At 40.9% G+C, this 27,255-nt stretch overlaps 1 protein-coding gene across 5 annotated transcripts in view; it reads left to right on the top strand.

Moving 5' to 3' along the window:
- Positions 1-4,062: 4,062 nt before the first annotated feature.
- rims2a (regulating synaptic membrane exocytosis 2a) overlaps positions 4,063-27,255 on the top strand; it is a 160,418-nt gene continuing 137,225 nt past the window's right edge. For all 5 annotated transcript variants that reach the window (XM_042490876.1, XM_042490880.1, XM_042490878.1 and 2 more), the window contains exon 1: positions 4,063-4,242. In XM_042490876.1, coding sequence (XP_042346810.1) covers positions 4,073-4,242 — 170 coding nt within the window. In that variant the 5' untranslated portion in view covers positions 4,063-4,072. The remainder of the gene's footprint in view (positions 4,243-27,255) is intronic.

Raw genomic sequence — 27,255 nt, 5'->3', positions numbered from 1 at the left:
ATTGAAAAACAAAGAAATAGCCTGAAAGAATTGCTTACAAAAGAATAATAATTCTGTAAAATAAATTTAAACATATATAATTATGATAATTCTAAATACAGATTTTGGACATTTTTACATTGCTTTAAAAAAATAATTTTCAACTCTGTAAATTTGTTGCAGTTTGCTCATTGCATTTTTCTCATGTTTCTGAAAGAATTCGTACCAATTAGCTCAGAGTTCAAAGGGTTAAATATCTGTGAAGACACTTTAATGCAGCACAAGAAAAGTGATGTGGCTCCAGAGTTTTAAGGGTTAATGTATTTAAAGAGATGTGCTACAGTGGATTATTAAAATTCCAGAGATTTGCGAAAAGTTTGCTGTCATCGCCTCATCTTAGCTGTATCCATGATGTTTGACAGGAAGTCTTTCTTTTGTAGTTTCTTTTTTTGTCATTTACTTTTTATTGGTTTTTAATTTTACATGTAAACAGACAAACAGTCAAACAATCAACATGAAGACCTATAAATGAGTATAGAAGTATCAGGGAAAAAGTATAAGCGTACATAGGGGGACTGGTAAATACCTCCAGTTGAGAAATCAAGAAAAAAGAAATAAAAATAAAGTAAAGAGTACTTATAAGTATTCTGATAGTACAGATTGAAATTACTTGAAATCTGGTCTTATGGTAGAGACAAATGCACACCATTTTTGCCAATTATCAATAAATGCCTCTTTTTGTGTTCTTAAATTAAAAGTGATTCTTTCCATTACAAAGATGCTGTACACTGTATCAATCCATTCATCTACACTAGGTGCCTCCCTCTTCAGCCATTTCTTCGTTATTGATTTCTTACAAGCCACCAGTAATATTCTCAATAGATATTTATCTTTGTTCCTCCAATCCAGATCCTGTAGATCCACCAAATACAACAAACTGAAACAGAAAGTTATTTTTGTTGAAAACACAGTCTCTAGAGTTTGATGTTCTTTTGTAGTTTCAATGTGATAAATCGTACAAATGGGGTTAATATTACACACATTTGGACTGCTTCTCCATGATCCTGCATCCCTGAGAGTGAGGTTCAAACCTTCCCTTACTTTCTACTGCACACCTGGGCAATCGCTCCATGAAGTGACTGTGGTATACAGAAGATCTAAAAATGGTCAGTGTTAGAAAAACCAACAAATCTTTATTTTAAAGCACACCTACACCTCAAGATCTAATTGAAAAGTGTTAAAAATCAGCGGAGGTTTTTCTCTACTTCTTTTTCCTAATATGGTGATGATTGTAAGTTGAAGTGCAGATGTTTTAACTCACTAGCAAAACTTGAGGGATTTTTGGCTTTTTCGCCTTTATTTGATAGGACAGCACAAGAGAGAAAGGGAGGAGAGAGAGAGGATGACATGCAGCAAAGAACCAGGGGTGGAATCGAACCACTGCAGCAAGGACATAGCCTTTGTACATGAGGCACCTGCTCTAACAGGTGAGCTACAGGGCACCACAAGTTTTGTCATGTTTACACTTAGTTTAAGAATATCATATTTTCTATGGGCTAGATAATATTTCTTGGAAAGCATACACTCAAAATCTGTATTTTTATGCAGCCCACACTCTTTAATGATGTGTATTTATAATAAACTTTCAGACTAGGCTTTTTCTGGGAAAACAGGTAATTTGTAATAAATTACAATCTGGATTGCTCAGAAATTAAATTTAAAACATAGTTGACTTTTGATGTTTGGCTTGTTGCAGCAGCAGCAGGTCATTGCAATGGTGCTAATTTACTTACAGTCTTAATGAGGTAAAAACTCTTATCTTCTTAGTGTTGTCCTTCAAATCCTATCAACGCTGCAGCCTGACAGAGAAAGAGCTGTCGATGTTAATGGTATGAGGATCAAGAGGATGGACTTAAAAGTCAGAGGTCAGAGCAGAAAAATGCAATATGAGGTTGGAGTCACCTCCTGTGCGTGCCAGCAGAAAGGGTTTGCAAGGAGGTTGAAATAAACAGTAATAGTTGAATGTAAGACTGAGGCATCTTGGTGTCTACAGCTGCTGAAAGTCAGTTTGATAAAGTGAAGTGCGAAACCTGGAGTCTTTTGTTTAGTTTGAGTAATATCTGTTGTTTGAAAAAGATGTGCAACTACCAATCGTTTTCGTAGTCGATTGATATGTGAAAATAATAAAAATAAATGCAAACTGCTCTTGCTTGATTAACCGATGTGGTGTTAATAATATAGTATTTTTTGAAAGACAAGCTGCAAGCTGTTAAAAATCTGTCTGAGGACCACAATTGACTCCGGGCCAGACTTGCCTAAAATGTCAGGAAATAGAAAAAAAAGTGACAATCACAAGTTCTCAGAGCCCAAAACCCCTAAGATGTTTATTTTAAATATTCAGTAGTGGAGCAGAGGTTTTAATTTTTGCAATTTTTGCTTAAAATGACTTCAAAATTTGAGTATAAAAATGATCTTATCACTAGGGACGCACAATAATAGCAGCACGTTATCGTTGTAGATAGATAATGGCTTTAAAATGAAATTGGTCAACATGCTGATTTCTGTTGATACAACGAACCGATTTTCGTTTTATTGACAAAGTGAACATGAACAAAACATCAACCCCAAGTTGATGTATTTCTCTTATTTTGCACAATGAATGAACGTTACATACATCTTAAAGTATTATATTTTATGTCTGTCTGCTGGTTGGCCATCCCGATAAGAGTATGCCTACTATGATGTAAATTCCACTACATGAGAGACTTGATGATCACTAAAATTGGGTGGATGAAAATAAATATATCAATATTTGTATTGGTTATCAGACAAATGAGTTGTGATACATCAGAAAAAAAAACAAATATCTTGCATTTTCACACTGAAGTACATCAACACAGCTGACAGGCCTTGTGTAACTGTTTGTGCTTTATTTTGGTCTATATGTCATCACATTTCCCACATCTGCTGGCATCACAGCCCGCATAACGCACATTGCTTAAAACCAGGACTGACCGGAACCACGCGCCACACCTGCAGCCACAGCCATGGTCACTGGTCATATTCTGTATTTATCTTCATGTTTCCCCTCTATCATAGAGCTCATGATCTGGTTATGAAATATGCATCATGCACTTCCTGGTACAGTGCTGCTCCAGCTGCACACAGCTGCTCCAGTCCGCGTTTTTGCGGCTGCTGTCTGCCTGCTGTCAATGAACATCCAGCGCGTCCTCTCGGCTTTATTCTTCTACGTGTTTCCATCGCTCCGCCTCTTCTTCCTATCTGGATTTTTTTCTCTCTCCTCTCTCGCTCTCTCTCTCTCTCTCTCCCCCTCCCATCTCTCTCTTTTACTCTCTCTCTCACTCTCTCTCTCTCTCTCTCCCCCCTCTCTCTCATTGCATCCATTTTTGTGCATTTAAGAAATCTCCAAGAATTACCAACCTGGAGGAAAGCGAGCTAAGCAGAGTGACAGAGGAGGGTTAAGGACTCCAAAACAAACAAGGACGGGACCGGGCATCTTTTATTCCACCATGCGAGTAAAACCTCTCTAAAGGATGGCAGCGATGGGTTAGACAGGATTTAACATGACTGCAAAATAAAAGGCAAGAGTTGTTGTTTTTGTCTATCCTCTTTTATTTTTCTACTTTTTTTCCCAATCCCTGGATGGATGGAGGCTCGTGTTTTGGAATTACCTGAAGGTTGTAGCCTACAGCCTGTGCACCCTGGCTTCTTTTAAGGGCATCTATTTGTAATCCTGAGCGTTTTCTGTTTCAGAAATGTGTGAAAAAATTTCAACCTGCAATAGAATATTGCGATTATTCTGTTTGCAGGCAGCGTTCACTCGACTGCAGCCTTATTTGATAAGCCCATTATGAGCGTTTCATAGCTGATCATTAGTATTTTGACGCTTATTTGTGCAGCACAGTGTAATATGTGCATGATACTCCTAACCAAGATGTCATGCCGCCTGTGCGCCACGGTGCCTCCAGCCAGCGACATTTGACGGCATGAGATGTAACAAAACAACAATATCGCCCCACAATGCTGCTGCTTGACGGTGCTTTTCTCGTTTTTTAGCCACTGTGTGTAAAAGATGTCTGCTCCACACGGGCCCCGGGGCGGCCCTGGCCCTGCTGCCTCAGCGGCCGGCGCCATGCCGGAGATGCCGGACCTCAGCCACCTCACCGAGGATGAGAGGAAGATCATCCTCGGTGTCATGGACCGACAGAAGAAGGAGGAGGCGAAGGAACAGTCGATGTTAAAGTAAGGGAAAAGCGGAGCTGCTGGTGCTGCTGGCGGGTGAATAACCCCGGGTGTTTGTGGGTTTGCTCGCTGTTACAGTGTGAATTTCTGTAATTGTCTCTCTGGTGAGATACTGGTGGATCATGTTGCCTCTTGACATCCAACTAGAGCTTAAATAGTCATCTAGTAGCCGGTGAGGTGAGATCAATCGTTCCCACACTTCTCGCCTCCACCTTTAAACAACACTTTATTTGAACGTATCGTTTGTATAATGCGGCACACACTCTTTCCCCTGCACTTTGTTGTAGCTGTACTATAATGGGCTGGGTTAGCAGCAACGGGCGCCATTTTCACGTAAAAAGCACGCCAAATTGCTTAACCTTTCCCCACGAACGTCACCGAGATTACACAATATGACACTGGAAAGATCATTTAAGGTGTCCTTTGTAGCAATGGCGCACGCGGGGTGTGTGTGATTTCAACGTTAAAGTCTCGGTAGATCCTGCCCCCCCTCTCCTCCTCCTCCTCCCCCCTCTTCCTCTTGTGTACAGATGTCGCTCGGAGCTGTTTCAGCACCACGGCGCTGTCCACTGTAGGGTTTGACTTTTTAAGGTGGACCGGACTGTTTCCGCCATCATCGCTTTAACCTTTGCTTTGTGAGCCATAACTCTGCTTTATGGTGGGATATTACGCTCCGTCGTCTTGCCCTGGCTATAAAAACACACTCGGTTGATGGATTGTTAATTAAAAATTTGGTTTGACCTTCCTGGGAAAGCCGGGCTAATGAACAGAGAGGGATTTGGCGGAGAATGCCTTAAATGTTCCCATCCTGTTGATTTTCTTGTACACTGTGAAGTCTGACAAGTTGATCTTACTTAAAATCATCTTGGAAACCGATTATCTTGAAAACCCTAACCCTAACCCTAACCCCTAACCCTAACCCTAATTTAGTGTTAACTTTATCTAATTTTGTGAAGTTGTTGCAACTTAAAAATGACAAGTGAAATTACCTTGTTCTTTAGTCTGACTTAACTTCATCATCACAAAGAAGATTTTGCCAATGATGAAGTTAGGAGTTCTGCAAGTTCTGTTTTGTTAACATGTTAAAAAAAATATACAAATATTATTGACTAGTTTGCATCCAGCAGAATACAGATATATTGAATATTAAATTTGGTTTAGTGAAGTTACTAAAACTTTGAAACATTGATTTAAATTAAATTTGTTGCAACAATTATGTAAATAAATCTAAAATTCTAAGTAAACTTAACAATTAGTTATAAAGTAAACAAAAATTAAGACAAATATATCGACCTACATTTTCAAGGCAATTGGTTTGCTAGATTTTAAACAAAACCAACATGTCAGATTTTACAGTGTAGTTTTCCTTCTTCAATGAACAGGATGCACATGCTAGCATGCTCACAAACCAGGTGATGTTTTTTGACCATTTGAATGCAGCACATATTTTTGGGTCCATTTTCTGAGTGAATCTATCCAAATTTCTACTAGAAATCTCTGGCAGCTTTCCTGCTGCTGCTGCTGCCTCCCAGTATGCCCAGCGACATTAGTGTGAAAGATGTGTGCTACTATCACTGGGAGCTTTTCAGAGCTGTTGTTTTTCCATCATCAGGTAAACATTTTCAGCGAGGCAGCATCCCTAATTGAGTGAAAGTTGTGCAATCCCTACCTATAGTGCTGCTGCATGATAAACATGACTCATGTACTCCAAGACATGGCTACCTCAGCCGCATGCTGTGTGAATCATCCAGGCCTTTTCCGCCTTCCCCCTTCCACTGCCCTCCCTTCCTACCCAATAGCTGAGTGTTTTTCCTGTTTCTTTTTCTCTGAGGTATAGGGGATTGTCAGTTTTAGTCACTCTTAGCCTGACAGTGATGTCAAAGCCTTGTCATGGCTGAGCATGGGCAGAAGAGGCTGTTTTTGCAAGACTGACTGACTGTCTCACCATAATGTTAGGTAACTGATTGCAGGCCACACAAGCTGAAGGCATACAAGACACCAGGAGGTCAAAGAGGCCTTCGTGTCATTTGCTTGCGTGCTAATTTGTGTGAGAATTCCAATATGGCTTCTCCTTTGCATACCGTGGTTACCTGGGGTGTTATCTTGCCAGCAGATGCTTAACAGCTGACATAAGATGTGGAGTTAATATTAAGGGCCACCATTTTGTTGTGTTTCAGAGATTCTGATTGGTCAAAATAGTGTGCAGGAGTCCTCTTGACCCCTTTTTGGCCTCATAGTAAAGCTTTCTTTCACTATTAGATACAGCGTTTACTGCGTTCTGTCTATACATACAAGGTGACTCATCATGAGTCATCCTGACAGTAAATCCCCGCTTTCTTTACCTATGAATCACACAACATATCCCAAAGCAGCGTTAACATGCTCAACGCTGGCGTACGTACAACCGCAGTGGATTAACTTGTCATTCGATGGTTGGTAGCATTTCAGTGTCGGAAACAAACACCCACACTGCATCATCCAACCCCTATAGCCTGTGCATTTTGCGCCGTCGCAGTCACGCTCCAATCCCACCGCGGCTTGGATGGCTTTTTGGGAAAGTGGCAGTTTGAACATCGAAGTGTGTAATCTAACAGAGGGAATCCTGGGAGGATGGAGGGATGGAGAAGAGAGACAGAGAGAGAGAGAGAGAGAGAGAGAGAGAGAGAGAGAGAGGAGCCTCCAGCTGCAGGGCTTGCCAACTTGCTGTCATCTCACTGGAGGTGCTACAGAGAGCGTGGATGGAAATCCAGTGCTGCTGACTTGCATGTAATTAGCTCCTCTCTCTTAGCCTGCTTGTTCTTAGCAGGCCTGTGGATGTGTGTGTCTGCATGTAGAAAATGTGCTGCACCAATGAGAATCGATATCCTAAAGTCCAGAAGGCGGTGCTTCACATATCTATATCTCATTCCTAGAATTCTGTCCTAGAAAGCTGCACCCATTTAAGTAGTATTTTTCTACTCACAAAAACATGCACAGAATCACTACAATTAAGCATGGCTCCAGGTGCTTGTGTTCCATTAAACTGAAGACGCTGGAGCTCCATGCACCAGTGAGTCTTTGAGCAGTACAGCAATGATGGTTACGGGACCCCACCCCCACCCGCCCAGACACTTTGTTTCCCACAGGCAGGCATCAGCTGCCTGTGATGGGGTGACCCACAGAACGCCCGGGGCTCCACTTCTCCTATCCTCCTGCTCCTCCAGTCCTCCTGGGCTGCTTCCTGCTTGGTGGCTAGGAGGGGGTCAGGAGGGGGTAGTAATGTTCTCCATCCTAACTATGACTTTCTCTTTCGCACATCTCCCCTCTAATGCTTTGTTATTATTTCTATTTTTCTTGCTGCATATAGTGTTACCTGTATTATTAGGACATGAGCTGATATTTGAGCACATACACAAAGATAGTAAAATTTTGACCTCATCATATTGCATATATGTATATGTATGTATATATATATATATATATATATATAGTGTCCCTGTAAATATCCGAGTTCAACATTTTCCTTGTGACAGTGCTCAACTCATGAATTGGGGGGACTGTGTCATTCGCTCAGGGACCTCCACTGACAGTGCTAATTATACTGGCTGCCTTGTAGGAGGGACTCCCACTGAGATGCAGTTATTCCAGGGTTCTGAGGTGTCTGCTGCTCTGACATTTATTTGGGCAACCCCGTTTTTATTGCACAGGGTGAAGGATATCATGAGTTCTCATTGTGTTCCCTGTAGCTGGAACATAATGCCTATCAGGAGGTTTTTTAGGCTGTTTTATCTCAGAGATGAACATTTTGTCTTAAGACTCCCATCTGACATTATTTTTTTCCGAGGGTCCCCAAATAAAAAAAAGTGACTTTGAAATTTACACTATGTATATGATATTACACCATAATATATAAAGATTAAAAGATAGTCTTAGTAATTCTGTGAATCTTTATTTGTATATTACACTTCCATGGACTTATGAGAGACAGTAATAAAAAGAATGGTCAAAATCAAAGCAGAGACTGATCTATCCTAACTTTATATCCATAATATCAAACTCCAAAATTACTATATCCTACTAGTGGGAATCTCCAGAGGCCCCACAATATGATATTATCATGATACTTAAGTCATAACATATCATTATTGTGATTTTAAATATTTTACAAAATGCTGAGTATTGCAATAATATTTAATAATATATTGCAATTTTATTACTTTTCTTCAACTGCAAATTATGTTCTCAAAGGAGAACTTTGTCAACATCTGTTTTTATGAAATTATTAGTCTGTTGATCTTATTTCAATCATTTTTATTGCAGCAAAGTGCATCTAGTGAACTGAAAAAGCAATTGATTTTATTATACTAATAGGCTACCAAAGGTTTAATTTTAGCAATATTAATCAGTTGTATAATTATTATTTTAAAAAATCAATACTTGGTGTTTGTATCAATGCAATATTGCCACGCAAAATATTGCAGTACCTGTATTCTTCAGTTCCCATGATGCAACTTCATAGAATGCCTTCAGACCTCACATGCCTTGTGAAAGCAAACACAGCATGTGTCATTTGTAAACTTTCTGTTAATTATTTAATGTCAAAGCCCTGGCTTAGATTAGCGTGATGACATAAAACAATATTTATATCAGACTTTGGAAAACTCTCACTAGAGCCAAAGAACTGATCATTCAGCTATTTTCACAGGCTTAGTAACGCTCGGTGTGTCATGTCAACTGATCTCGATGTGTGAAGTTTGTGAAACACCCCTTTAACTGGAGTCAGTTATTTCCCAGCCCTATTTTAAATGTTTCCATGTTGCTATATACACTGTCACTACACTATCATCACTGTTTACACTATCACACTACACTGTAGTAATAGTGATGAGTATCCAACTAGACAAGATATTCATTATTTAACTTGGTCACTTCATAATGAATGGAACTGCAGAGTTACTGAATTGTTTACATGACTCTTGCAGGGGTTGAGACCTAGGAATGGTATTTTTTTTGATGCCACTTTAAACTCATCCAGTTCCTTATTAACTTTAGACTTTGACGGACCAGTCCTCTATTAGTTCTCTCCGCATGATTTAGAAAAAGAATAATGTGGCTGGTTAGTATGGAGCACAGCTATGGTGAGAGGTGTATGGGGGTTGGTGTGTCTATTAGACATGAAGAGCATTGACCTAGAATTAGCTTTGATTGATCACATCCCATTTCCTTTTTCTGCTAGCCGCCCCAACCCCACCCCCAACCCCATCCCCCGCCACACATGCACACTAACGCACACTTCTTCCCCAGGTCCTGGTCATTTATCTGATAGTGCTAGAGAGCTCAGTGTACCAGCTGGGGTCAGAGTAGAGAGGCCCTGTGTCCCTGGAGGCTATAGGATCTCAGCCCCTCTGAGACAGGAGCAGTGGTAGAGTGCGCACGCACACACACACACACACACACACACACACACACACACACACACGCCAACGTTATAGAGGCTTAAGCATCAAAACTTCAGTTTTTCAGTTCAGTTTTTTGACACTCAATAGACATAACCAAGCAGAAGATTTTCTGACCTTAAATAAATACGGATACTACAACTTTGTGGACACACAGACAAACCTGGCAACCCAAAGACAACACACTGTGTCAGTTCTGCAAACAAGAGCTAGAGGCAGAGAAACACTTCGTGGTATGCTGTATCCTGGGTAAAGAAAGGAGAGGGAGATTATTTTCCAAAATTAAAGTCAGATAACTAGAATTAAAAAGCTCTCAAACTAAAAATGTCATTTGGAAATTTTCATTTCCTTTTTTTAAAGACTATTTTTTGGGCTTTTTCGCCTTTATTCAGACAGGACAGCTTAAGTGTTAAAGGGGGAGAGAAAGAGGGGATGACATGCAGCAAAGGGCCGAGGCCAGAATCAAACCCACGGCTGCTGTGGTGAGGACATAGCCTCTGCACATGGGGCGTCTGCCCTACCAACTGAGCCACCAGGCACCCCGGGAATTATCATTTTCATGCAAGCAATGTGCAAAATAAGGCCTGTAATTGACAGAGCTGTGGTTGCCTCTGTATAACGTTGTATACAGTATGTTGCAGTGTATAGCGTTGTCGTTTTTTGCAGTCTAAATGATTATACCCCTACTGTAAACCTTGTACAACCAGCTGTAGCAGTACTGTACTTGGTTATGTTCATGCCAATAAAGCAAATTTGAATTAAAAAAAAAGAGAAGAGAGAGAAGCAGAGAGAGAAAGAGAGACCTATGGTTGTGAAATGAGGCGAGGCAATGCTCAGAAGCTTCCCACTGGACAATATACAGTACACACACACACACACACACACACAATCTCTCTCTCTGCCTTCCTCTTGTTCCCTTAGCTCACTCGCCCATGCTCCCTTGCCTTCCCATGCAAAGAGCAGATTCTGTCATGAGTGTTCCAGAGACTCCCATCCCCCACCACTTTCCCCAAGGGAGAGAGGGAGAGAAAAAGTGTAAGAGTGGATGCTGTCTTGACTCCATAAAGCAGAATGCACGCCAAATGAATACATCATCATGCTAATTAAAGTAACAATGAGTTTTGGTTATGGAGGGCTGGCACGTTGTCAAGTAGTTTGGCTCAGCTGGGCAAGAAATCTGGTTAGAACACAATTACGACTGTTAAAATTCCATATAATATATGCGTTTATATATTTACACGGTGCTCATAGGCCGTGCTGTTGTGGGAGTGAAGTTGTAATACTCCAAAGTCGAGGTACTTTGGTGCTCTCCTGTCCATCTACCTTATTTTGGATCCAAGTCCTGTACTTGCGCATGCCATTTTTCTCTTCATTTGTCTCCTCCGCTTTAACCTTTATACCTCCATAGTTGGCTCAAAGTGTGGGAATGTAGACTAACTATGCCACATACTTTTTTTTTTAATATGAGAATGTTGGTGTTATTTTACTTGTTTGTTTTTCTTTTTGCCATCAAATCCGGTGAAAAGACCAAAACCAACACAGTGTTAGTCCGTCTCTCGCTACCGTCCGACTTCTCTGTCCTGTTTGTGGTTCTCAGCAGCAAAGTCATTCGTAAAAATTGGTCAGAATTAAATTGTGTTCTCTTTTTTTTTAAGCCCAGAACAAGCTGGACATCACCCACATGCAACTTGTATTTTTTTTACCAACAAACACTCCAAATTGTTAAATACAAACACTTGGTAAGTGGGCCATAAGGTCAGAAATTGATGTGCTAGGTACCCCTCATGTGTTGGTTTTGGATGTTAGGGGACAACGATTAAGTCTTTTTCAAAATACAATCACAACTAAGGTAAAAAAAACCCTCAGTTTTTAAGTTGGGTCAGGTGAAAGTTTTGAGCTTGTCTGACCCATCCCCTGCAGTAGCTGCCTGGTGTGTCAACATGTGTCACCGCCCAGGGTGTCTCATACCGCCGCTAAAAGGTCCCTCTGTGCATCACTGTCTGACGCTAATGGGCCACTGGTGTTTGGAGTGAGACAGGTTTGCTTTTACAGCTCAAGTGTTAGCAAACTGTTACAATAGCATTCATTTCAGGTTGTGTTTCTGGCCATCTGATCATTGCAAGTCTAATATCCACTCTCCATCTGTAGCTCTGGTTTTGTCCTCACTAACCACCTAGAGAAATACATTGTTGTCTTTAGCTTGTTTAACACTCAACTGTGGTCACTAGCTAGTTACTAACTTTGTCAGTGTGCCATGTAATGCTGGGTGATAGAGTACAGTGGGTCTATCAAAGGGTTTTTTTTGGGAAGAAGCTGACATCTGCTGCTAGACATGAGCTGGAAGTGAGTGGTGAGACTGAAGCAAAACAACGGCAAAGTGTGGCTTGCTGCTATAATGAAAATGTTCTGCTGCGGCATGGCGTTTATATGGATTTCAGGCAGGAAGAAATTATTGATAACTGACTAAGCTAATATGGCAACTTGTCAGGAGTCCCAGGACCCTGTTTACTGGTTGGCTGAGGGTGTTCTTTGGCTGCAATTCTCTGCCAAAAGTTCAACTATCTCCAAGCTGCAACATTAAACAGCCGCAGCTTGCTGAGCTCAGAGCAGGCGCTACAACTTCCTCGAGACACTGCATGGCAGTTTGCCGCAGGCTGCTCTTTGCTTCTTAGTGTGTTTTTCAGCGTAAAGTTGCAGGCCACAAAGCCAAAACAATGAGCAGAAAGAAGCTTAAATGCTGCGTTGAGCTGAGTAGAACTGTAGGGAGTGAAAATTCTTTGTGGATTCAACTTCACAAACAGCCTCTTTATAAACTACATTTAGCCGTTAGTTGTTCATATAAAAAATTATAGTTTTGAAACTTTAAAAAGGCTATATTTCTTAAAGCAGTCCTGACAAGTTTTTTGCAAATGTTACTCAAACAGGAGGATTTGTTGGGAACTATTTTCATCAGAGGGTTGGTACGCTAGAGAATATTTATGGCAGTAGTGCGATGCAAGTGTGATGACTAAAAATAAACAACAATGCTGATAAAAGAACATCACACCAAGTACAATAGTGTAGCTAAATGTTTTTTTCATACAGCAAGAGCTGTACGGCACAGAGGAGGTTCAATCAGGCTTCAGTTGCGCAGGCAAAACTTGTCTATAGGATTAATTCAGTCTTGGTTTTTGTTGTTTCATGAGGTTCGCTGATAATAAAAAATGTATACTTGTTCTAATTATGTGCTACGTTCTGATGAGTCCCTTACACGTTTTACACCGAGCGAGAAAGGAAAAGAGATGACACATGAGGTAGAACAGAAAAGAAGACAAGAGGGCAGGACAAGAGGAAAGAGCAGGTTAGCGTAGGAGCGAGGAGAGGAAATGAGAAGGGACGAGAGGAGAAGAGAGGACAGGAAAGGAGAAGAGGACATCAGAGAGAAAATGAGAGGAGAGACATTGACGTCTGAGATGCTATCGGGACTGGTTGCTGATATGACAGCCTCAGTACCCATTGACAGAGCAATCAGCCTGCCATCTCCCATAGCCTGCTATTCTCTGGCGTGGCACAGCACAGCATCGGGCTCTATTGTCTCTCAGGGCTTTGTTCTAAATAACATCTGCATTCGTCAGCATAGGTTTTATTCTCTTCTGGGCTCTTATCCCTCAAGCAAAGTTTGAAGGGATTTTCCTGCCCCTGGCTGCGCAGTTTGGAATGCCCTTGGCAAAACATGACAGCAGGAAAATATTTTAGAATGAGAAGTAGGTTGTGCTAACCAGCACAAGGGATGTTATATACTTTATAGTAATGTATGTAATGTATAATAACGTGTACACTGCAGCGCTGGGTGATTGCTTTTCCCTGTATGTGTTGAATAATTACTCAGCAGCGCCTCCAGCTGCTGTAATTTTTCGATAATGAACTGTATTTAAGCAGCTCATGTTGGATTGGTAATATCATAAGCAGATACCTTGTCCTCAGCTAGAAAAAGCAGTATTTGTACTCCAGCTTGCGTGTGGAAAAATGTGATCCAATGCATTAATTTGAGTAAATATTCTTAACTATATTATTGCAACGTTAGTGAATAAGGATCCTGGACTGAGTCAGAACAGAACCTAACCACAGCTTCAGTACTAAACATCTGGCCTGCTGTTACATAAGCCTCTCAGCATGCTGTGCAAGAGTAGCTTGAATGAGAGCAACACAATGCCGATATAGCTGAACAGCAGGGGCAAAAACAGAGGAAGATGAATATAAAATGCAAAAGGTATCCTCAGCCAGCTGGAGCAAAGAGAGTAGAAACGTGAAAGCAAAAGGGGGGGGGCACTTTATCACTTTTATTGCCCATCCCCCGTCCCCATCCACCCTGAGTAGAGTCAATGTAGAGGATGATATACAGCATGTGACCCTCCGAGGGAAGCCCACTGCTTCTGAGGAACATATGTGCCCGCTATAGTGGCTGGCGGCTTTGATGTGAAACATATCTCTCAAAATCTTGAAGTAGTGTGACGATGCAGCCAAGAAAAACTCAACACAACACGCAAATATGCTTTCCACTATGCACACCAATTGAGAAATAGAAAATGTTAAGGCAAAGCTTTGGGACAGGTGCTGTGTCAGTGTAGATAGTAAAGCTAGTGAGGTGTGGTGCCTTTTCTCTCCCCTGTGACATTCCCCCAGGGTTTGTTTTATGATTGTTGAACCCTGAAAGGTCAGAGGAAAAGACATCTCTCCACTCTGTACAGCAGAGGTCTCAAACTACATGGCCTGGAGGGCCCAAATTATCTTCTTCCTTTGCGGATGATGTGTGATTCAGCTAAATCAGTCACAAACCCATGACCAGGGTTTGTCAACTCTGCTGCACAACAGTAATGTCTAATTTTGTGTCTTTTGCATGTGTGTATCTGCCCATAGTGTGGCAGTTGTGCATGCATCCAGAGAATATTTAGTGAGAGGCTGAAAGCAGGAGAGAGACACCGGGATAGAGAAAGTGAGAGGAGGCTGCTGAATGGCCAGCTACTAAAGGTGGAGTGTGGCACCAGGTCATCTCATGCTGATTGCACTCAAAGAGTGAGAAACCCTCATGCTGTTAGTTGGACTATTAATAGTGGAGACATTCAGCTTTCTGCAGAGGCCGGCATGCGGCCAGGCATCTAAACAGGCGGCAAGGCCTGTGGCCATTTAGGCATCCAGGAAAGCCAGGCAGCAAGGCAAAGAAGCTTACAGGACGAACTCCAACTACCAGTATGACACAAGACCTCCACACGAGGAAAGAGTAAATTTAGTTAATCAACAGAGCTAATGAAAGAACTATTTAAGTTTTGTTCAGAATTTTTTAAAAGCTTACCATTGATTTGATAAAGAAAGAACCATCTGATAAAGTTTACGCACTTGTAAAGCAGTGTAAAGTGGCTAAGTGTCGTTTGCATGCTCACTTTTTAAGAAAGAAATAATCAAATGCATTTTACACATTTCTGCAGAACCGTTGAGACTTGATGGTCACTTAAAGATGTGGTATTTGTCCAAACTAAGCAGGCTAGTGGCACAGTAGTTTGTGAGGCTACAAAGAGACTCAGGACGGATAAGGGTAAATAACAAGCTTGCTGTTGAGTGAAAATAAAAAAAAATGCTTATAGGATTGTAATAAACACTGAGTTTGATCAAATTAATGTCATAATATTGCATCTTGGGAAATTAGATGATACATAAATAGTTATGTTTTTTAGAAAAAAAGTAGAATTACTGCCTCACGGAATAGTTCAATGCTTCCCCCAACCAGTCAAGTGGCTTCAAATATGGATGTTGTTGCAAAAAAGTTACAACTTCTGAAATGCAGCTGCTTCACACATATCTTCAGCCTGGCAGCACGGAAGATTCATACAACAGCATCAAGGTGGACGCCCAAAATTACTCTCACCAATTCAGGATCCGCCCAATTGTAAAATATTATCACAATCTCCCCCTGAGTTATGGCAATGAATGATGCCAAAACGGTGTTTTGAAAAGAAAACTATGATGTCACTGTGAGGTTGACCTACGACCTTTTAGATATAAAATATCATAATTTTATCCTATTAGACATTTATGTGAAATTTCGTCATATTTAGCAAGTGAATTCTTGAGTTATTGCCAAAATCATGTTTTGTGACGTCACAGTCTCCTCCAGTATCTGATCATTTCAATCTTGAGTCCAGGCGTACATTTGTGCCAAATTTGAGGGCATTCCTTTAAGTTGCTCAGGCGTTCACAAGAATGGGACACACATGCCTGGACTGCATATGTGTGTACGTACAGACAACACAAAAACATAATACGTCTTGTCATAGTTGTTGCCAGCACGGGGCATACGGAGAATACTTCTGAATGATAAATAACAACTTATGATTTTAGCTTTAGACAGAGCTGGACAAACATCCATTAACTGTATGTTCACAGTGGTTTTATGCTAAGCAAAGATATACATTCCCCTGTCTTCCTCGCTCTTTCATTTAGTTCTCCCTGTGGGATTCTGTGAGCTCAGTAAACGTATAGTTTCATCAAGTCCAAACTCTCTTAATTTCATAAAACTAATGTCTTTTGGCCAAAAAGTTAAACAGCAAAATCTTTTCACTTCCACAACCAGCAGGCCTTTCAGCAAGCTTACAACTAACACTGTGGCAACAGCTAAAATAACATCCCCAGCTATCAGCACATCGTGTGAATGTTGCTGCCACCAACAAAGGAGTTCTTAAAGTTTTTTTTGTTAATCCAGGACACAACTCGAGTAAAGTTTGACTCACCCTAGAATGCAAGCTTGTACATTTCATATGGGCCACCTTTATAAGAGCTATTTTAGGTAAACTAAGACCCAAAAATGCTCGTTTTCATGTTGCAGATTCGTAAAAAGAGACACAAAACAGCACAGATCCTTGTCAAGATTTTTGTCCTAGATTCTGACCCTGTAGTGAGAGTCAAATTTAATGGAAATTGTTGAGTTTGGCAACCACTTTAAATCTTATTTCAGGCCAAGGTAGGTGTAAGAACTGTTACAAACAAGAACAAAATTACAACAAACAATAAAAATGACCTGTTAATATACCTTCACCTCCAAAATGCTTCACTCTGTGTGTGAGCTGGCGTGTTTACTAGCGGTAGTTTACACAGGGCGCTCTAATCTTTCCTTCCCTGTGTGTGTTTGCGTCTGTCTGTGTTCTGCTCATTCAAGACTCAGCTGGTTGGAGCAGGTGCAGGCTGGTGACTCAAACACATGGATGCTGCCTAGCCGGTCCTTCTAACGCGCCTTTGTGTGGCCAAAAACTCGAACCATCTAGTGCTTTCTATAAACAAACGCAGCCTCCCTTGTGTTCATCCAACACGCGCGCAGACATAGTACACTCTCAATGAAACACCCACACACACACATTAGCTCCGTAGAGAGGCGAGCAGACAGAATTTATGATGCAATGATTGGTGCAGTGATCCTGTTGGAAAACTTTACATTTGTTTATGTAATCTGACTTTTTTTTTTCTAGAAAATAAATATTGTAATTATATTATATATTTTTTAATATTGCTCTATCTTCATGCCTTTTTTCTTTCTTTTTGCCCTGCACATAATTTGAATTACAACTTGTATTGCTCTCTTGTGGAATGATCATTCTCCTCCCGTCATTTTGAATTGTTTTTAGAGGGGGTTATATGTTTAGTGCATGTACAGTAGATGTTGCTGTAGGTAGATTACAGAAGCAGCCAACTGTCATAAATAGGGGAGGATAAAGAGCAGCCGTTATCATAACGTCACTAATGCAGCCGAGGCCCTTATATAAGCCTACTGTTTGAACGCTACACACAGGCACTACCATGTAACCTACACTAGGACATACTGTACAGCTATAGACCACTGCTCACACTGCCTAGGGCTGGAGGTGGCTTTGTGGGGAGCTTTAAATGCATTATTCCACAGATTCTAGTATGTGTGCATGCGTGAGTGTATTCACGGTTGCTCGGGTTTGTGTAGTCTTGCGTGTGCTACAGTATCCAGCGTGAAAATAACAGTGAAGAGGCCTGTGCTTTTTTTGTTTGTTTTTTCATCCCTGTCATCTGACACTGATCAGGAGAGAGACACACAGAGGCGATGTTGTGATCCCGGGATCGTGCTCCTCGACCGGAGTCTGATGGAGGATCTCCCACTAATCCCTTAATATCACTCGTCCCACTGAGATACTGCCGCCATCGCCATGGTGATGATGAGATGGCCTGGATGTGTAGTAGTGGAATGAGGAGGGAGGGAGGGAGGGGGTTGTTGCTCAACAGAACTGTAGAAATCCTCCTTTGTGAAACATAAATAAAATCATTTGAAGTAGTATCTCAAAGGCAGAAAACGCAGGCATTTAAAGTCACCAGGCATGAGGCGATGAGGAGGGAGGGGGTGTTGGCTGTGTTTGCTCTAGACGGCGAGTAGAAGCTGGTCGCCTTATCCTCGAGTGGGCGGCTGCTTGGATGGTTGGTTGGCTGGTTGGCTTTAAATCTGTGCGGAGAGGCGGCTAATGCAAGGGAATCCTTTGATTTGGGCTTTCGCAGCGGTCAAAGTCAAACAGATCTTTCTGCCGTCGGACAGCTGTTGAGAGACAGCGAGTTCAAGTTAATTTCAGTCGTACAGTATTGTGGTCACATCTGTTTATTTGGCTGAATGTGCCAACCTTTAAAGCCTTTGTCATATGTCTTGTATGCTGTAGCCTATGCAAAGGTGTGGACTGGAGTCACATGACGGACTTGAATCAGACTCGACCCTCAAGTTTGACAACTTGTCAAAATAAAAAAAGATTCGCAACATGACTTGGACTTTCATACCACTGACTCGTGACTCCACTTGGACTTGAGCCTTTTGGTTTGAAAATACTTAATTCTTTTTCCCCGAGTCAACATTTTAAAAAGTATGTTATCTAAACAGGGAACCACTTATCAATATATTTCCCTTAATTTCCGGATTTAACTAACATTAAGTGTCTTCATTTCTAGCAAGTCAGCAGTTAATTCATCAGATTCACACTGAACCAATCTGACAGCATCAAATCAAGTTACAGGAGAGAACCATGAAGAACTAATGTTATGTTAGCACCATCTGGAAAAAAGATACCAAAGATAATTTACTTTGCATACAAAAACTACACAGTGGTTGACAAAAGATGAATCGCATTGTGCAAAACATGCAGGTCGAAAATTATAGTCAACAACTGTCTCAACATGGGACTTACCTATTTTGACTTGGGACTTGTTACTTTGTGCCTTGACTTGGGACTTTAAAATACTTACCTTCCCCCATAGTCCACCATTTAAAAGGAATGTTATTTAAAAAGTGTGCCACAAATCAGTACATTTACCTTAATTTCCTGAATTAACTAACATTTAGGGTCCTTTTTTTCTAGCCTTGCAGCTTGACTCTGAGCTTGTCAGTCTTGCCTTGAGACTTGACTCGGAACTTATCTTTCTTGACTTGGTACTTAATTCAGGTTGTGCATAACTGGACTTGGGACTTGATATGTTTTTTGTTTGTCTTGACTTGGGACTTGACGGCAGACATACCTGTCTTGATGTGGGACTTGACTCGTTACTTAGCTTTTTTTTAACTTATGGCTTGAGTGCAAATACTTGAGACTTACTTGTGACCTGCAAAACACTGACTCGTTCCCGCCTGTCTGCCTGTGATAACTCCATGAGGGAAGGAATAGCTCAGTCCCACCATGTGTAACGTCACATGACATGTACAGCAATATTTCAGCAAAGCGCTGGGTGTAGCCTGTTTGCAGCGAGCTCATATCAGATTGCCTCTGTGTACACTGTATGCAGTTTAGTTAAGCTAATAGTGACGTGCTGCTGAGATGAATTGAGACAGGAAGGAGTAGAGCGGGCTGGGCCGACAATAGGCGAGGTATCTATTACCTCTCTATTGTTAGCCATGGACGGGCTATTATTATAGCCCAGAGTGAGACACAGACAACTGACTGCAGTTTCAGTACAGCCCACCTCCTGCTCCCAGCCAGGAACAACAACATCATGGAGGGGTTTCTGTGTGTGTTTGAAAATGATGGGGGATGAGGTTTGGATCATCATCATTTTTTTTTTTTTAATGCTTTTAGCATGTCTTATTTTTGGGGGGATTTAACCTAAGATGTTGCAGTTACAAGAAACCAGGAGAAACTAGGCTTTTGCTGACTATGAGACTGGAAATAATATGGAAATAGCGAGACTGGACAGAATTGGTGCTTGAGGAGCGGTTTGATGCTTGGCCGTGTGCAGTTTAGGCTCAGAGGAAGACATGGAGCTGCAATCAACCGTCTCTGTCTGGCTGCTGGAGCTGGAGATCGGGCTAACGCAGAGGGCGGTGACCTAGCCGCGGTGGGGTTAAGGCAGAGTTTCTAGAGTATTCCCAGTGGAGCTGTTGAGCCGTGTATGGGAGGAGTTGTGACGTTAACATGGGACAATGTCAGCTGCCAAGAAAGTGCTGATCACAGCCAGAATAAAATGTATCTGTGTCAGGATGAATAAAGTGGGCTGACAGCAGAAGCAACCAAGCATTCACATACAAAGACAGACACGTCCGTACACACACCATTACCAAAGCAAACAAGCACATATGTGCAAGAACACAAACACGGTGTATCACTGCCTCTGACTGAATGTTGCTCATATTTCCATTGTGCAATAAACGTGCATTAAAATGAATATTGTACATGTGTTTCCTGTAAGCCTCGCGCGGAAATACACTTGTGAATGTGTGGGCTGCTGGGTGATTAGCTGACTCTTTGCCACTTGGAAATCTCTCAGGAGGGGAGATATGGAGCAGCTCAATTGAATCCTGGCAGGTAATCTAAGGAAACAGATGGATTTTAGTTATATTTGGCAGCAGATTAGCCACTTCCCCGTTGCTCAGAAAATCTGCTGTTGCCAACTCTTGTTTGACAATCTGAATATTAGTCCTTGGTCAGGAGGTCTGGCTTGCACGCTGTTAGATTGCCTATTCTGATGAGTGTGCCCCGCGGATTCAATCCTATCTGTGCTTTCTAAGGCCCAGCTGTGGTAGCTGGCCAACCCCTCCACACCGAGGCGCTTGCCCTCGTGCCGTCCCTCCTGCCCTGCCTATCGCACGGTGCCAGCGCCCCGTGCCAGAGGAAGTTATCAGCACTCTATCCCCTGCCCCTAATCCTCTCCTGAGGTGGAGAGAAAGTGTTAAGTAGCACGTCTTGTGGCATTTATTAGAGAGGTAGAATGAACAGGTGTCTCAAGACCTAATCGTCTGTCTTTAAACGAGCTGCTATTTTTAGCTCCTCTTCCTGGAGATTTTCGGGGGAATGTACAGTAGAGGAGGTACAATGGGGGATTTCTGTTTTATGTTTCCTGCAGGGATGACGCTGACGCGGTCATACACTGTGTATGTTGATTTTCCTCATGTGGCTGAGAACAGTAACACATTTTTAACCCTTTGAGACCCGGATTGAGCTTTCTTTTTGTGATGCGTTTGGACACTGTTAAAGCTTTGAAATCTGAGAAAACTGGTTTGATTTCTTTTGAAAACATGGAAAGAAGGCAATGAGCAGCTTGGTAAGAAAATGGTAAAAGGAGACAAGAAAAATAATTAAAAATAAGAATAATTTTAACAATAATACAATAGCAAGAGACAGAGAGAGAATATCATTAGGAAACTATCAAAAACTCAGAAAAAAATGTCCAGAAAACTATTTTTATAATTTTATGTTGAGGTCATTTTGTTTCCTTAGGAAATTCTCTCATAACTTTTATTATTTCGTTGCTAGTTTTTGGCTCATTTCTTGTAAAGTTGCTCATTGTCCCGTTTTATGTTCTTGAAAGGAATCAGGACAGTTGGCTCAGGTTTGAAAGGGTTAAGAAGGAGGTTCTGCTAGATTTTACAATGATTATATTTTTCTGCTTTATTTAATGTTGTTCCCACATTTTGGACACTTTTGGACACAAGCTCATACAGTATGGCCATTCTCTCACATTTGACACACTGCATTAGATTTATTTTATCTTGTGGGTGGAATATCTTTTCAGTAAGATATAAAATGCAGTTATCCTTCAAAAAGAATCCAAGGCACACTGTAAGATTTGTGCAAATTTAAAATGCCTTTACTTTACATGACAGTGTGTATTTAAAATGTCCAGTGTGTTGCAGTCTTCATCAGGATCATTGTCAGCAGAGGCATACACACCTATATTGTGTGTGATAGGCTGATGTGCAGAGCAGGAAAATGGTTTTGTCAATGTGCAATGTGCGAGCCGTAAGGAAAGTAGAAAAACCCAAACAAAAGACAGAATGGACCTGGACATGTAGAGACAAAAAAAGAGAGAAAATATAATACGAAGTGTTGAAGGATGACAGCAGCAGTAAACAAAAATATAATTTATTTACATAGTGCTTCTGGCCTTCCCAAAATCATACCAACACAGTATAGTATGGTGTATTGTAGTAATTTATAGTATAGTATAGTATAGTAATATATCGTATGAATTTTTTCATTTTGTATAGTATAGTTTCATACCGTATGGCATAGTATCATATTGATAGTATAGTATAGTATAGTATAGTAATGAATCATGTCGTGTTGTGTCATACTGCATTGTATTGTATTGGATCAAACAGGATAGTAGATATTACACAAATACATATTTGTGTGATACAGAATTATAAAAATTGTACATCTTTACTACAATACTACACAAACACTCATCTCACATCTTTCTATTTTCTTCAATAAAAATAGTTTGTTTGTTTTTTTTATTTGGTTTTATACCTTATCTGGTCTCTGTATGCTTAAACACCTACCAATAGTCTAGTGCTATTAGTTATTGTAATAAAAAATATTTATCATTTTGTGTTGCACAATTTATAACTGGGCCTGTTGTTGCTTAAAAAGGCATTAGGAATAGAAATGATAGGCATATAAATGCCTTGTCATACATAACACATTCTTGCAACTAATTTAAGAAAAACTTTTTCTGTTTTAAGATTTTAGCATTAGATTTTTCTTTTTTTTGAACCACAAAGTAACCAGATCATTTCTTGATCAAGTAACCCAAAAGTAGGTTACTAAAGTGTGGCCTATTAAAATGACACCGTTGCAGGTGGCATTAAAAAAATCTTCCCACCACAAGAGCAGAATTTAGCCACCTCCTCCAGTGAGAGATTTCCCTGTAGCTCACTTGCCTGTGGATGATTTCAGATGGACATTAACCTCATCCCCTGGCAGCACTGACAGGCTGGGATAGTGTTAATGATGTATGTAGTTGGTATTTACCCACTGAGCCAGATTACTCCCTTATGATCTAATTGTCACTCAGTGTGGAGTGGATTCAAAGGGCCTGCAGGGTCACTGCTTAGCCATGAGATCCACTATCACAGATTTGTTTTACTTCAATGTTGATGCCAAGATGAGGTTGCATCTCACTAAACAATAAAGCATTATGGGATGTTGATATCCTACTCTCAAATAATTTGAGGAGACAGTTGTGGCATTTTATTGTATCATCTCTCTCTGCAAGAAAGTTCAGAGGCTAAGGAATCCTGAATGTAGCTTTAGTGAAACAGCGGAGAAACACCTCAATCACAAACTAACCAGGTTCTGTAGAGGCCTATATTCACGTTTCAAGGGATATTTAGCTGTTGAGTTGGAAGCCATGTTTGGGCTTGTTTCTGCCTGCTCCTCAGTGAAAAGTCACACTTTCCCTGAGGAGAGTGCTGCTACTGTACATGTACCCACATCCCCACTGTTCTTTGCTGTTCCACCAACATCTGGCTGACTTTTGAGAGAGGAATAGAAAGCTCCTGAGCAGCTGCAGTTTGCTCAAAGTTGGGATTAGATGGATAGAGAGAGAGAGACCTTAGAGGGACTGGCTGGGCATGCCCGGCACACTTTGGGCAGGGGAGGTGGTGTAACTGGAAAGTAATTATGCTTTGTGCGGCATGTGCTGAAGCTCAGTGCTGTGTGACAGGGAATACTGTGTGTGTGTCTGCTGTTAGTGCCTGAAATGAACAGAAGTCGACTGTTATTGTTGATGGAGAGCCAGCAAACTGATGGAAGTGCTTATTCAAGTCATTTTTGACAATGATTAGATAATGAAACAGCAGGTTACTAAAGGAAAATGTACTGTTCCATAGCTGTTACCTGCATTATTTCCTGGTTGTGGCACTGAAAATACCTTTTTATGCTAATAGTTTAAAGATATTTTTTGGCCTTTATCTTTATTATAAAAGGACAGCTTAAGCGTGAAAGGGGGCGAGAGAGAGGGGGGGATGACATGTAGCAAAGGGTTGCAGGTTGGTGCCAAACCAGCAGCCACTGCGGCGAGGACACAGCCTCTGCACATGACATGCCCACTCCACCAGGTGAGCCACTGGGCACCCCTGAGAGTAATAATTTTAAACATAAGCCTTTCAATTTTGCTACTTAAAGGTTTTATACGTGACATTTAGCACTTAATATATACTTTTCTATGTAAATATATGGTGGAGTAAAGGCGTAAATAATTTACTAATTAGCAGAGATGTATAATCCACATAATCATGTCAGTAGAGCTAACAGGTGCTTCAGCTCAGCATTTTCATATCGCTTGTGAAACCTGTAAAGGATGATTTTTTGGCACTTTGGTGCCAGTGCATTAAGCATCATCGACGTGTTATCAACTCACAAAATGGACATGGTGAAGCAAACAATTAACAGTTTACACATCAAGCAGACACAGAGAAACTTAAGCATTTATCTGGAGTCCTGTATGTGCGCACCTGATGAATGTTTGTCCTATACGCACTCTCCTTTTCGCTCTGTTTTGCTTCCCACCAACGCCTGAGCGGAATATCTGATTCTTTAGCAGCTAAATGCTCCACTATGTTCACCAGCTAGTGGCTAACTGTCTGTCTGTTTGGTGCTGGACAGGAAGTGCACAGTGGTGGGGTTCAGGAGAGCTTTTTCATTGCTGAAAACATCTGGCCTACAAGTGTTGATGAGAGCAGTGAGCCTAAACCAAACCAGTAAAGGGCTGTTTCTGTTTTATGGAGTATTTCTTTAGATGCACAATAACATTTATGTTTACTGAAGCTTCTGTAGTTTGTCAGTTGATTTGACAATCAGTGCCCAAATGTGTTAACTACAGTATGAATGAATGATGGTGTTGTCTGTGCCAGCAGGCCTTAGCTTGGCATCTAAGTTGTATTAAGATGCACATTAACTGTTGCTGGACCTGCTGTGGTACATGTTAGATGTTAAAAAAAATGTAATAAAATAGAGGTCCGCACACCGGGGAGCTCCCCTGAAAGGATTTTATTCTGCGAAAACAAGTGACGTTTCGAGCCAAAACACTCGTCCTCAGACTTACGCGGACCTCTATTTTTTCACATTTTGGTTTATCTTGGATCCAGCACCCACTATGGGATGTGCATGTCTTTTTTTGAATCTCTTTACATGTTACATGTTGCCAACCTTGTTCTGATTTTTAATGATGTAATGATTCAGATGATTGTATCTGTGTTCACACTAACTGTGGCAACAGAGTGGTTTTTGGTGAAAGAGAGACGGCAAAATTACAGTGTAGAGGTGATTTCCTTTCCTCTCCTCTCGTTCCGTCCCCTCTGCTTATTAGCAACGATATCTTCAGAGGGCTCAGATTAATTAAATCTCTGGGATCTTACTAAAATGTTCAGGTCCTCGTGACAGCCCGCTGTGTAATTTTCCTGCTGTCTTTACAGAAGGAGCTGCATCAATCCAACTCTCAGAAGGATCTCACTCCCATCTGAGTTGAACCAAATCCTCAACAAGAGAGTTGCAGACTTGTTTGCTTTTACACGGAGACCATGTATTTTGGCATCACAGCATGCACATTTTGCTTTGCCTTCCCTGGAGAGACAGAATTATTGCCATCTTCTGAGTCAGTTCTTAAAGGGGCAACGCTCGCTCTAACTTCATGTAGATGTTTGATTTTGCTGATCATCTTTGGTGTTTAGCAGTGTGGCTGCGTTGTTTTAAAGGTACAGTCCAGAACATGAACAGAAATGACGTCCTCCCATTTCCTGCTAAAGATGTTAGTGCTTGTCTGTAGTGTTCTTTCCACATCTCCTACATCAGTGGTTCCCAAATGGTGGGTCATGATCCAAAAGTGGGTCGCCGGTTCATTCTGACTTGTGATATGTGAGTGTGTCAAGTATGAAAAAACACACTTTATTTTGAAGACCTCATTTATCATGTCAACCTGTTTTTTTTCCAGTACAGCAACTACTTTATTGTCCTGTTTTTGGTATTTCGTGGCCTATTAACATGTTCTGCCTTTGCAGTGTTTTTATGCCACCAGTCTTGAAGCAATATTATGCACTTTTTTGGTTGCACTGCTATGTATTTACAGAATTTTAAGTGATTGTGCTTTATTCTCGCAATGTGTTTTATTGCACAGTGTTGTAAGCTCATGTGTTAATATTTAGTGTAATGAAATTGAATATGTGGTAATTTATTTTATGTGTGGACTTTAAATTAAGGACTAAGGAGAAATCTTGTTCAATCCTCTTCCTTGTCTGGTGCAATGTTTAGCAGGTTGATATATTCCATAAAAGGGTACCATATTTTCTTGAATAATTTAATCAAGCTCATGAGAGAAAATCTCAGTTTTTTATTATAAGTTTTATATTATCTTTGTTATATTTTATATTATGAACATCCTTAATCCAACCATCATGTGTAGGAGCAAAATTGTGCTTCCATTTTAGTAAAACGAGATATCTGGCGGGTGAGGTTGTAAAAGCCAGGGCTCGGTGGATCAGGTGGAACTCCAAAAATGACAGATAAAGCTTTAGAGGCAGATATTGCTTGAAAATTGAACGATTAATCGATTACCAAAATAGTTGCTGCTTTAATTCTCTGCCAGTTAACTAAAAGATTAACTGGCTGTTTGCCTTTAGGACCCACAGTACTGCTGAGCATCCTGCCAGCTGGTTAATTGCATTAATGATGACTCCAATGCGATCCAGCAGGGTTTTAGATGACAAAAATAACAAAAGCACTATGTTTTAACTCACTCTTCTCTCTTCCTCTAGCTTTTGCTATTTTCTGTTATGTCCATTTCAAAAGAGAAATTTAGCCGAAATGGCATAAAAACATACACATTCCTTCATAGAGCTCCAGAAATCAGCTGTAGTTCTTAGAAGTTCATGCAACACGTGTCCACTAGAGAGCAGTGTAACATCAGTCATCATCAGACCGGATGCTTCTCCATGCAAAGCCAGTGAAGCAGAGAAGGTGGAAACCCAAATACAGAACAAAAATAACAACAGACTAAAAATACCAGCAGCATGTGGCTTACTGAGACTTAAAATTGTCACTCTGAGACAGAAAAAAGAGAGAATTATACATCCAGACATGTGGATGCACTACACAAAGCTTTTCCTAAACCTGTAGTGTGTGTTTGTCATTTTGTGTGTGCTGCGTTGTTGATGTGTAACAGAGTGCAGGTTAAAGAGATGGAAAACAGAGACTGTATCTGCCCGGCAGGCCTCCTCAGCAGCCGGGAGACTGAGTACGTCATTTGTGACATTTTACACTCACTCATTTTACTGCCCCAT

The sequence above is a fragment of the Plectropomus leopardus genome, chromosome 7 (genome assembly GCF_008729295.1).
Source record: "Plectropomus leopardus isolate mb chromosome 7, YSFRI_Pleo_2.0, whole genome shotgun sequence".
Lineage (NCBI taxonomy): Eukaryota > Metazoa > Chordata > Actinopteri > Perciformes > Serranidae > Plectropomus > Plectropomus leopardus.
This window is presented reverse-complemented; position numbering and strand designations above follow the sequence as displayed.